Consider the following 11991-nt stretch of genomic DNA (forward strand, 5'->3'; position numbering starts at 1 on the left):
TTCAGGCTCAGAGCCTCCCTAGATTGGGTATTTTTGTGTGTTCCCAATATATTATTTTGTATGGAAGTTTTTATAAAATTTCATAACTCAGTCAACTATGAGATTTATGTCAGTAATATTTATATGACTTTCAACTAACTAACTGCAAAAACAGATATAGAAGGCTTTTGTGTCTCAGTTCTTCGACTGATAGCCGGGAGTCGTGTCCAGAGACGGCTACGAACACTAATTCGCAGCAAAGCTGACAAGGGAAGCAGTGTATAAGCTCTCATGTCATAAATGTACATACATACATCTATTATACATTTGATTAGTTGATTCCATAGTATGCACCGCTTTACGCTCAAGTAGGGGCTCGAGCAGAATTTTAATTTTAAGCTCACAGAACGGTTGGCATTCTTTAAACGTATATACCCGCTGCTTTTACGATTATTGGGTATGAAAAGCTTTCACTAGTGCAAACAAGTCGACAGAGAGAAAGCTCAATCTAAGTCTAATATCATGCTCGTCGTTTGGCCTGTGATTCAGTTTCAATTTTTGCTTGTTGGCTGGCGGTTGCTCCTCGTTTTATTTCAATTTCCATATCTCTTTATTATTGCACTATAAATAATAACAACTAGTTTGATTCGCTTAATGTGTCTGACTAGTGATGTGGAAAAACACTATGAAAACAGTGCGGCGCCAAAGTGCAGCCCATCAGCTGTTTAATGCCAGAGACCTGTCACTGGGTGGGACGCTTGGTCAGCAGGTGAGTGGGTGAGCGAGCGAGATAGGCTGATAGATGCAGAATGAGAGCGAAAGTTTGGCGAGCTTTCAGAGAGCGGTAATTGTTTACAAACACAAAATGAAACTTTTCTTACGAACAGACCCACTTGGAACTGCTGGATAAGTCCCCACCGCGCACAGATGAGAGATGGCAGAAGGCGATGTCCTATGGGGAACTGCCCGGACCCAATGGTTGGCGCATGCTATCCTACTTTTTGCCAGGCGGTAAGACTGAAAAAATTCCATTTATTCCGTTACCCTATGAGCGATTATTCCCCCAGGCAAACTGCACAACACAAACCTCATTCAAATGAACCGTCGCCTACGAGAGATGTACGGGGATATCTATCGCTTGCCGGGCTTGATGGGCAAACCAGATGTAGTCTTCACATATAATCCAGAGGACTTTGAGTTGACCTACCGCAACGAGGGCGTTTGGCCCATACGCATCGGCCTGGAAAGCTTCAGCTACTACCGCAAGGTGAAGCGACCGGATGTGTTTGGAGGCATTGGTGGTCTGGTATCAGAGTGAGTCTGAATGAAGTCCAGTAGACTTGAAGATTACCTCCGCAGTACCCAATTCCAGACAGGGCAAGGACTGGGCAGACATCCGCAACAAGGTGAATCCTGTGCTCATGAAGGTTCAGAACGTCAGGCAGAATCTGCCGCAGCTTGATCAGATAGCGAAGGAGTTCATAGATAAGTACGACGAGTCTCCCAAAAAAGATAAAGTATCTTACGTGGTTATACACTTTCCAGACTGGAGAGTCAGAGGGATCCGGAAACCCACTTGCTCCTGGCTGACTTCCATGGTCAGCTGAAGAATTGGGCCTTTGAGTCCATCAGCTTTGTGGCCTTAAACACACGCATGGGTCTGCTCAGCGATCAGCCGGATCCGAACGCCGCTCGCTTGGCCAAGCACATGAGCGACTTCTTCAACTACAGCTTCCAGTACGATGTGCAACCCTCGATCTGGCCCTACTACAAGACGCGGGGCTTCAACCGGTTCCTTAAGACCTACGACGACATAACTGAGATCACCACCAACTACATCGAAGAGGCCATTCAACGCTTTGAGATCGATGACGGCCGCAAGAACAAATGCGTCTTGGAACAGTTGTTGGGACTTAACAAGCAGGTGGCCGTAGTGATGGCCATGGATATGTTGATGGCCGGAATCGATACGGTTTGTGGGATGATACTCTCTGTAAAGATCTCTCAATGACAAAGTTCGAATCATTCCAGACCTCTTCTGCCTTTGTAACGATTCTCTATCACTTGGCATGCAATCCCTCAAAACAATCGCAGCTGCGCCGAGAACTTCTCCACATTCTGCCCGACTCCAAGGGCTCGCTGACCGATGAGAGCACCAAGAACATGCCTTATCTGCGAGCCTGCATCAAGGAGGGACTACGCATCACGTCAATCACACCTGGAAACTTCCGCATCACAACCAAAGATCTGGTGCTCTCCGGTTATCAGGTGCCCCGAGGCACTGGCGTCCTAATGGGCGTCATGGAGCTATCCAACAGCGATGAGTACTTTGCCCGGAGTGCGGACTTCATACCCGAGCGTTGGCTCAAGGCAGACATAGCTGGCGATGCCCTGGCCTGTCCGGAAGCCAGAACCCGCAATCCGTTTGTGTACCTGCCCTTCGGGTTTGGACCGCGCACCTGCATCGGCAAGCGCATCGCGGAGCTGGAGATAGAGACCCTACTGGTGCGTCTTCTGCGTCGTTACCACGTCAGCTGGCTGCCCAACACTCCCCTCCAGTACGAGAGCACCATCATCCTGTCGCCCTGCGGCGACATCCGCTTCAAGTTCTTTCCCGCCGAAGGTGTTCATTAATCCTTGTGATAAGTACAGACTGTCGATTGAGTTCAGAGATTTACTCGCAGTACGATATTCACTAACAATATGGGAATGTAAAGTAAAAAAGTAAGGAAATGTATATAGATATATAGATAGATAGAATGCATTATCGCTTAGCGTCTGTTGCGTCCGCGATAGCGTTGGTGGGAATAGTTGTTTTGTCGCTGCTGCTGCTGCTGCTGCTGTTGCTGTTGCTGATTTGGCTGCTTCTGCTGCGATGGGGCTATCTCGGGTTCAGGCTGATGGGAGGGTGCTTCAGAGGCCACATCTTCCAGTTCCAAGGTGGGAGTGGAGTGTGCTGATCAAAGAAACAGGTTAGTTAGGGGATACGTAGAAGATAACTTACTGCTTACCCAAGACAGATTGAATGCTCACACTCTTCAGCAGAGCCTGAGTCCCCAGACTGGTATTAAATAGGGTTGGTGATCCTGTAATGGGACAAAATATTTACAGTCAACATGATTATACACAGATATGTATATAGAGAAGGACTAGCAGCATGCATGACTGGTGGAACATTTGTAGGGACAAACCAATTGGACTATAGAATATATCTTCGGAGGAGGTGGCTGGTGTTAGTGTGTCGATTGTGGGATAGTTGGATACTTGGGTAGTTAGTTTGGCAGCAACTTCACTGGTCTGTTCGGTTTGGGTATCTGGCTGGGTCTCTTCGAATGTGGTCTCCCTTCGGTAGACTGTGCATCCAGTTTTGCTGCTGCTCGTGCTGCTGCCGTCATCGTCTGACTCATCGTGGGATTGGGATTGAGGATCAGGTGTGGGATCGGATTCGGATTCGGATTCGGTTTCAGGTTCAGGTTCGGGTACGCATGGGGCTGCTGCTTCAGTGCCGGCTGTTGGTTTTGAACACATGCACGGAGTAACAGAAGCAGAGACAGAATACTAACGTTAAAATGTTAATTGGGAGCACTCGATCAACTCGGTTTCAACTGCGATCGAGTGGGAGCGAATATCTCGTGAGTTACCTGCAGCTGCCGTGCTGTTGTAGGATTGGATTTTCGTCATGGCAGCACTCATGTGTCCCGGCGAGGACTTCCACTTGTCCTCCTCCAGCCTGGCACCACCTGCTGTAAAAATCATTCATAGACGAACAGAAAGAGAAAGAGAGAGAGAGAGATACAAGGTCAGGGAATCAAGAAGCTAACGGAAGGTCAAAGCCAAACTCACAAAACTCTTAAGGTAAATTTGGAATTTTCGTATACTGCAAAACTGGACGGAATGACAGATGGCTGGATGGATGGATGGATGGATTGATGGACGATGGATATGGCCAAGATCCACTGGGAGATCCCCTTAGATCTGGCACTAGCAATGACTGAATCGATCTCGGGAGTATATTGTGTATTGGTATCGTTATTGTATTGTATTTCATGACAACGTTTCAAGTTCAGTTTCATCTACGCTTAATCGATATTCGATACTGGTGTTAACCTAGGCTTAGGGGGCTACGCACGAGCGTCTTAATAACAGTTTAATGTCCATTACCAACTTCCGCCTGCTCCTTGTCGTGGCCGCCGTTGCTGGTTGTCGTGGCGCTCAGCTTCCCCTTGTCATTTTCCTTTGCCATCTCCATCTCCTTGTCTTTTCTCTCGTTGGGTTCTGCCTTGTGTACACCGTTTTCCACCACCAAAGCTGGGGGCTTTCGTGTGGCCTGGGAAGAATAAAAATTAAAGGAGGAACGTCGACTAGTCAATGGCTAATGTGATATCATACCTGATCGGCAATATCATTTGCCTCATCGCTGCTGATCTCCTCGCTGGTGTTAGACTCGGAGCTGGTGCCGTCGCTGCTTTCCTCCTCCTCATCGGGATTGGGCACGAAGTCAGAGTCATCTTCCGAGTTCTCCAGGGCGTATTTGGCCAGCATTTGGTCGATGGTAAGGTTGTGGTCGGTTTCAGGATCAGTGTTCGTCTCATCCTCACGCGGACGCTTCATCACAGCCGGACTGGTTTGTGTAGTCTGCGGATGGAGATGGCACTTACTTCCTCCACTTCTTAATCGGGAATGACTCAAGGACTCACCTGCTCCATGTTGCGCACCTGGAAGAGTCGCCCGCTGTTGGCCTTCTGTACGCCAGGGCGGCACATAGCCCGGGAAAACCACTGGGTGAGCTTATGGGTCAAGCCCTTGCCACTGCCGTAGGATACTTCCTGCTGGCGCTGCCGCATCACCTTTAGACCATGCACTCGAATGGCTCGTAACTTGCGGCGCCTGGTCTGAATGAAGTAGACCAAGTCGGAGGGGGAGATGGGGCTGTTGCCGATCATCAATGCGCCCAGCGACAACCACATGCGCGTGAGGCGCAGCATAATGATCAGAAAGAGGAACGGACCCCAGGGCAGAGGGCGTTGCAAGGGATCAGCAGATTTTTCTGCGAATTATTAATTTTCGAAAAGCTATTAGGGATGTCTACCAGTAGGTGTTGTTTCTTACCCTGCGGCAGACTCCACTTGGCCGTGTCCTCGATCATCCGAAGCGCACGATCCCCGCGTTCGATTATGAACTGACCCAAGCGCGTGCTAGCAAAGCGCTCGGCCTGCTCTCGCACTCCGTCGTAAAAGCTGCGTGTCCGGTGCAGTTCGCTGACTTCATCCTCCTCGATATGGTCTCGGGGCTGACCCTTGACTCCCGCTACTGCCTCTGTCTCCTGCGCCATGTTCATGCTGCGACTGTGTGTGATTAATAGACATTTGATTTCATTTCATTTTACTTTTACTTTTAATTTTTGTTTTCTGATTATATTCTGCCGTATATTACATTTTATTGCGCAACAGATTTTCGCTAATTACTTTAGGATCGTTAAGGTACATGTCGGGTCCTGAGATCGCTATCGTTCCGCGTGATTACCAGACGAGCAACCCGAATACCGGACTTCTCATAGACTTGGGATAGTTGCCCAGAACCGGGAACTGTCTGTCGTCTGTCGGTGGACCTGAAAGTGGATCCGCTTATCGCTCCAGATCGGCACATCGCACTTTTCCACTTTTGAGCCCCGCTTTTGTATTTTTTGTTGCTGCTGCCTGGCGAAACTTATATTAGAGCTTTGTATATTGCGAGTACTTTATGCCTTCCACCGCAATGACTAACGACAAAAAATTACCAAAAGCAACAAAAAGGTAAGAACAAAATAATACAAATCAAAACAAATTAAGTAATATAAAATTAGAACATCTGAACTTTGTACGATTCCGCTTGGAAGCAGACGGAATCGCTGAGAATAGTTCGTAGCATCGACTGCGGCCGTGAGACATGTTTGCGGAGATGTTTCGAAATCATGGTGTGGGAGGTTATGAGTAGTTCTGATAATGGGCTGGAGGAAGGTTATCAGTTATTGCATACACATATGTATGTATGTATGTATGATGCTCTAGAGGAGGTCTCCCAGTACTCCCATGGTCTAAACAATATCTTAAAGTTCAGCTTATATTAATTGCATTACTTTGATTGTAGTTTCCATTGTGTCCAATCATTTATAGTAAGTCTTCGTGTTCATTTGCATATGGAAGAAGTCTGGTCTATAAAATACAGTTACACAAGCAGCACATTGCTTTATTTTATATTTATAGCGCTTATTGCATCGCCCAGAAAGTACGCGAAAGTACAATCAAACAGCAAAAATAATAAAATTATCAAAAATTTGTTTCGTGGGATCAAAGTTTATCGAAATGCAAAAAGCACACATGCTCAGAACACACGTACGTAAGGTCCAGAACTGTGCTGTACAGTGTAACGTTTCGAAAGATGTACCGAACAAGAAGGAGCAGAGAGAAGCAGGAGAAGTAGGAGGAGGAAGTAAGAGATAGGGCGAAGAACTGCAGCAAAAGTATAAAGTGCAAGGCGCAAAAACTAACTGCGACGTTGACCCCGCCTACACACTGATAACGGTAGTTTTCATGCAATGGCGCACGGAGAAACAGCAGACAAAGCGCACGGGCCGACTAAAGCATGCCTCTACTTACCGGTCTTTTTTTCCTCCTCCGCTCTTGAAGTCCCTTTTGAACGGTTTTTTCTCGTTGTAGGATGGAAAAGACTTTCGAGCCAGCCGCAAGTCTTCAGTATTCACAAAATGGTTGATTTTTAATTGGAGATGTAATTGATTTACAACACAATAAGAACTTTACAGAACACTTTCAAAATCTGCATTCAATCTGATGGCCAACGAGCACACGATCCATGCGGCTGAGAAACTCCCGAGTGATTGAGCAGCGGTGCTGGAATCGCGTGTGCTGTCACTGGCACCGGCCGAAGCTGGTAAGCCGACGGTATGTTAATAAAAGGTGCGAGAGTGCTCTCCTAATGGTTTGCAATATGATTAGTTTGAGTGTATGTTTGTGACTTCCCGGCGACAATCCATCACCCTATATAAAATACTTGGATCAGCCCATCTTCGGCTTCGTGTTCGGCTCAAGCTGATTCGCGTTATCTGTCTACCATGCTCTCTCTCTCTCTCCATACGATTTCGCTGGCATATTGCTGGTGGGAGTTATGCGTTTAATGTTGTTGAGAGGGCCCAGCGATAGCTTTTCAGCATGCATTTAGCTAATAAATTGTATTATGGAATTATTGAAAATTACCTCAGTTCCTCTCGGTCCCTCCCCACAAAATACTCACACAGGCGCTCAGCAGAAAGCTCAAACAGCCCTGCTGTTGCTACTGGAGCGGGTCGCGTAGCTGACGATCCCTGTAACGCTCCTTCTCAGGCCTGGGGTGCTGCATGTAAGTGTTGTAGCAGTTCATGGAGATGTTCGAGGCTGAGAGCTTGTAATTAGCATGCCTCCCACAAGCGTAGGTGATGTTATTGCCCTGTTGGAAGATCAGCGCCTTAAATCGCTTTCATTTGGCTTTCTTTACACAAATTAGAATTTACCTGCCTGTCCGGCTGCGAACAAGAGAAAAGTTCAGATGTAGAACACATGCCAAGTGTTATGTGTCATGTAAAATGTAAATGTAATGTAAATTGAAAAAGCTCGAAAAGTTTTTCTCTTTTTTTTCTTTTTTCTCTTTTTGCCGCCAGAGACCAAAAGCCCCACTTGCGCAAAAACTCTCCACGAGTTCGGATGGAGCAACGTCGTCGCGGACGCGCCATTCAATGAAAGCAAATACGTTTACCCGTTCCGTACGCAGAGTCCTGGAACGAGCTCGCAGCCCCCGCGCGCACCATTTATGTTGCGTGTTTTTTTTTTAAAAAAGGTTTAATCGAGTGCAGTGCAGTGTTCTAGAAGCAAATTTGACCAAAACCGCAAATGAATATAGCTCTGAAAGCATAACCAGGCGGTACAATTGAAAAGCAGGAGAGGGAGGAGAGGGAGAAAGCGGAGCAGGAACAAACCAATGAAAGCCCGAAATGCGATGAGAAACCTGAAGCGCCAGCGAGCAGCGGAGGACGGGACGTCTCTGGCACCAAAATTTTAATGCATTCGTCTTGGTGACCTCACACACACAGAACACCGCCAAGCACAGTCGCACTGACACTGGTACACTCCACTCCCTCTCCCAGCCAGAGAGCTCTGGCACGGATGTGACAGGATGTGTAAGTGTTGCTTTACCTATTGATAAGCCATCATTTGGCCACAGTGGAGAGGTGGAGGGCAGTGGGCAGTGGGCAAGCAGTGCTGCAGAATTGTCACCTGGCCCTAGAGGAAGTGGGAATACCAGGTTTTCGACTGCTGGCAGCCATGGCAGCTGCGGTTGTGTATATTTTTAAGCAGCTCCACTTCATAGACCCCACACACATACAAACACACGTACACAATCCTTTGGGCCCCCAACGTGACTCCCTTTGATGCTGCCCCAGTGCTGCTGCTGCTGCTGCTGCTGAGGCGCCACTCCAACTGCTGAGCGGAGCGGTTTTTGTGGCAACACGGGCCCAATTTGCCCGTGCTATTTTTATGCGGCCTGAGTGCGGCTTTGTCTAAATTAGTTTGCGCATAAATTCTTCCCCACACCCGAGGGGGGATTGAGGAATTGAGACGTTCTTGCTGTGGAAGGAAAAGGGTTAATAAAGCTACATTATGCTTAAACGAACCACAGGGAAAGCTCATCCTCTGTTGCCGGGAGATGGCATCTAAAGAAGGGTGGGGGGCCATAGTTTGTGACTTAAAAAAACTGGCCACTGGCGAAGATCTAGGTGCGCTTTGAAACATTCGACTTTGATGACCGCAACTAATGGTATCCCTGAGATACAAAGACATTCTCCATGGTTACATGTATCGATACTTAAATACAGGGAATATGCCGCCCGCACACTGTTACTGCCCGCCCAAGGGAGCTGTTAAGGTAAATACTTAGATTGCGATTGCTTTCCCAAGAGACCTGACCTTGATTATGGTTTTTCCTGTACGTGGAATATTTTTGCGTACACATTTGCTTTAGTTTTCTGTCAGCCCTCGGAATGATTTTGGCGCCATGTCAGCCAACGGTTTGGCCCAGGACGAATAGCCTCTGACCCCCGCACACGCACAGGTTCCGCGCGGATATTCGCCTTGCTTACTGCTGCTGTTCGTCATGGCGGTTATGGCGTCTTTGCATGCCGCTGCGCTTCCGGTTTTCACAAATATAAACACACATACATGTGCATAAATGTATGTACATATAAATAGAAACGCACACACACATAGACATAGCAGAGCACTAGATGGCAGTTGGCATGGCTAAATGAATGGCCAACACATTGCTTGCTCTGCTTCTGTTCTGTCTAGATGTCGCGTGCTATTTGGCCTGATATATTTTTTAATTATCGCTTGGCGCTCATTTCACGCTCTCCTCCAATGCTGCCTCACCCTCCCCCCATTCTAATTTCACCCTTATTTGTGCTGCCATTTGACAAATCAACATCTTGGCTATGACAGCAGACCACTATCACAATTGCGGGCCAAGAGATGTCTACCGCCCTGTGGCCGTGTCCCACTGTTTCTGTTTATGTGTGTTCTTCTATATTTCTTGATTGAAATGGCAGCCGCCCATCTGCAAGTTGCCAAACATTAAATGCTTGTATTTATATAGAACTGCAAAACTGCAATAACTTGAATGGGAAAACTGCGCCAAAGGCAACTGGGAATGAAGTTAGGGCAGAGTTTTTGAATGTACGACTTTTGGCAGGGACACGGCAGAACGCATTTCCAACTGCAGTGACAGTTTCCACTTGCTGCAACACTCGGTGTCAGCCCCCTCCCTATATCCCTGCTGTTGTTTGCTAGCATGCTGTAATTACTTGACCCCAAAAAGAGCGCGGCTCCGGCCGAAAGGTAACCCAGTTAATTAAAACGAAAGCTTCGGGGCAGCACATTATTGTGGCCCTCTTATTACCACCCAGCCAAACAGGCCACCGCGTTAACCTCCCGCCAAAGCACACACACATACAGCGAGTAATCCCTGCTTTACAGTCTCTTATGAGGCATCAGCGTAAGCCTGGTCATCAGCAAGTAAGCGTAATTCCATTTAATTTCATCGTTAGTCCGACAGTTACTGGAAGAGCAGTCTGAAGCCAGCATTTATGGGCTGCCAAAATGAGAAATATCCATCATTTTGGATAGCCATATTATCCACCCCCCTCTCCAGGCTATAGTCCTGCAATTTTCCTGCATTTTCAAGCGCTTGAAGGACACAAAATGGTCTGAAAATTTGCATGAATAATACATGCATAATTCAGTAAGGAAGCCAGTAAACAGAAAACAACATCCACACTCGGCAGCTGGGGAGAAACACGCACACAAAGATGTATGTATGTATATATGTATCTTGCTTATAGTATGTGAAAAAGTATTTTCATGAAATATGCAATATCGAAAGAAAATCATTTAGCCAGAAACCTGTTGGGGGCAACAATTTCGAATTTCCTTTAGATGTTTAGTGTGGGGCGTTTATCCGACAGCATCTCGAGACGCGATGGCCCAGGCATCGACATGTGTTAATTATGAACGACTGATCCATATGGTGTGCCCGTGTACCCGTCTGGGTCGCAGCTGAATAATCGTTTCTTTGTTGGTTAAACACAAGCATGGGAATACAATGAAATTGTTTATTCTCACCTCGTGGGCATATGCAGAAGTCCTCGTGGAGCTAGAGCCGAAACCACGACAAACGATTAGGCATAGGCGCTGTGATAAGGTCGGACACTCTTGCGTTCGGTTGCGGCTCGTTGCGTGTTGAGTAAACATGATAATCGGACGCACAGCAAACTACAGTCGGGCCACGCTAGCAGCTACAGAGGCAAGGCTCCGCCTGACGGCGGGGGGGCCAGACGACGACAACCAGCATGGCGCCAATTTCAGTGGCTTGGACGGGGAAATGGGAGTGTAAAGCCAGCCGCCAGCAATGTCGTCACATTGCAAAAGGGCCAATAAAGCAAACAGCAGGCAACAGACTTGAGGCACACAAAAGGGCTACAAAGAGAGTGAAAGAGAGATCCAGGTGGCGGTAGAAAGAGAGGTAAGACACACTTTTGCTTGCCGCACGGAAATAGAACAGCAAGAATGTCAACAGGTGAGCGCAGAGAGAGAGAGAGGAGGTCATATAGATAGAAAGACTGTGCCAGCAGTATATGACACTTGCTGACCCATGTCTAAATAATTGATGATTGGCCTCGAGCTTGATTTATTGACTAAAGTTCTGTGGTATAAAACACAGTTCGGCTCGTGTGTTCCATAATTGATGCCCGATGTTGCCTTTAGTATTACGCGATTAGCCTGACCAATTTTCTCTATCGAATCGTGCATGATATGGCATTAAAGATATTACTGCCCTTTGCACAGCGAGCCCCCATACACCAATCCCCCATAAAGGACATACAATTTCATTACTTTGGCCATTAAAAGGCGTTCTACTCGTATCGTATGCACGTGCCCGTCACTGGCATCATTAGGACAACTAAGAGGCGTTTCTTAGGCACTTGCTAATGGCAACATGGCGTATGTGTGATAATTTTTGAGCACTGGCACGTTTATGGTCTAAAAGTTTTGGAGGACAAAAGACGAAAGTTGGCTAATTGCATTTCCAAGAAAGAGCGGCAAAGGAAAACTTAAAGTGAATTTATTTGATAGTAAGAGGAAACACAGAAGCAAGAGCGAGAGAGAAGGCTGCAGAAGTAGCGGCCGCCGAGAAGTATGCAACACTTTTCACGTACACAATCAGCCACACTGCCATCCCAACTATTAGGCACAGCCCAACTTTTGTTCAAGGACTGCGGAATGGGAGGACTAACAAAAACTTGATGAAACATATGTGAGGTGTGTGGGGAAATTGATGGCTGGCAAATATGCAATACTTAAGTGCTCCTGCGGGTATTATGTGCCAGTCATGTCGTGCCCGGGGGCCAGCCGCCCCCAAACAATCAGAATT

General features: G+C 47.2%; 2 protein-coding genes across 9 annotated transcripts; one reads left to right on the forward strand and one right to left on the reverse strand.

The window, feature by feature from the left end:
• Positions 1-211: 211 nt before the first annotated feature.
• Positions 212-2723, forward strand: LOC108160263 (probable cytochrome P450 12b2, mitochondrial). Its single transcript, XM_017294137.2, has 6 exons — positions 212-748; positions 867-990; positions 1047-1293; positions 1352-1468; positions 1525-1951; positions 2011-2723. The coding sequence occupies exons 1-6, from the start codon at positions 650-652 to the stop codon at positions 2611-2613; spliced, it is 1617 nt and encodes a 538-aa protein (XP_017149626.1). The 5' UTR covers positions 212-649; the 3' UTR covers positions 2614-2723.
• Positions 2640-6872, reverse strand: LOC108160262 (RNA polymerase II degradation factor 1). Of its 8 annotated transcripts, none has more exons than XM_017294131.2 (9): positions 6615-6872; positions 5089-5324; positions 4677-5026; positions 4369-4614; positions 4141-4306; positions 3621-3719; positions 3171-3488; positions 2991-3065; positions 2640-2935 (listed from the first exon to the last, which is right to left on the reverse strand). In XM_017294131.2, the coding sequence occupies exons 2-9, from the start codon at positions 5315-5317 to the stop codon at positions 2751-2753; spliced, it is 1668 nt and encodes a 555-aa protein (XP_017149620.1). In that variant the 5' UTR covers positions 5318-5324; positions 6615-6872; the 3' UTR covers positions 2640-2750. The 8 variants fall into 8 exon arrangements, with proteins under 8 accessions (XP_017149620.1, XP_017149622.1, XP_017149619.1 ...); XM_017294133.2 differs by having other exon boundaries at positions 3273-3488; positions 3621-3722; XM_017294130.2 differs by having other exon boundaries at positions 3621-3722.
• Positions 6873-11991: the final 5119 nt, after the last annotated feature.

Source organism: Drosophila miranda, chromosome 3 (assembly GCF_003369915.1).
Source record: "Drosophila miranda strain MSH22 chromosome 3, D.miranda_PacBio2.1, whole genome shotgun sequence".
Lineage (NCBI taxonomy): Eukaryota > Metazoa > Arthropoda > Insecta > Diptera > Drosophilidae > Drosophila > Drosophila miranda.

Bases quoted from the DNA above. Each gene is read 5' to 3' on its own strand.
- LOC108160263 (XM_017294137.2), top strand. From the start codon at position 650: ATGTGGAAAAACACTATGAAAACAGTGCGGCGCCAAAGTGCAGCCCAT. The intron at 991-1,046 runs GTAAGACTGAAA...TTATTCCCCCAG, and splicing joins ATCCTACTTTTTGCCAGGCG to GCAAACTGCACAACACAAAC. The intron at 1,294-1,351 runs GTGAGTCTGAAT...ACCCAATTCCAG, and splicing joins ATTGGTGGTCTGGTATCAGA to ACAGGGCAAGGACTGGGCAG.
- LOC108160262 (XM_017294130.2), bottom strand. From the start codon at position 5,317: ATGAACATGGCGCAGGAGACAGAGGCAGTAGCGGGAGTCAAGGGTCAG. The intron at 4,615-4,676 runs GTGAGTCCTTGA...CTCCATCCGCAG, and splicing joins AGGTGCGCAACATGGAGCAG to ACTACACAAACCAGTCCGGC. The intron at 3,489-3,620 runs GTAACTCACGAG...CAAAACCAACAG, and splicing joins CAACAGCACGGCAGCTGCAG to CCGGCACTGAAGCAGCAGCC.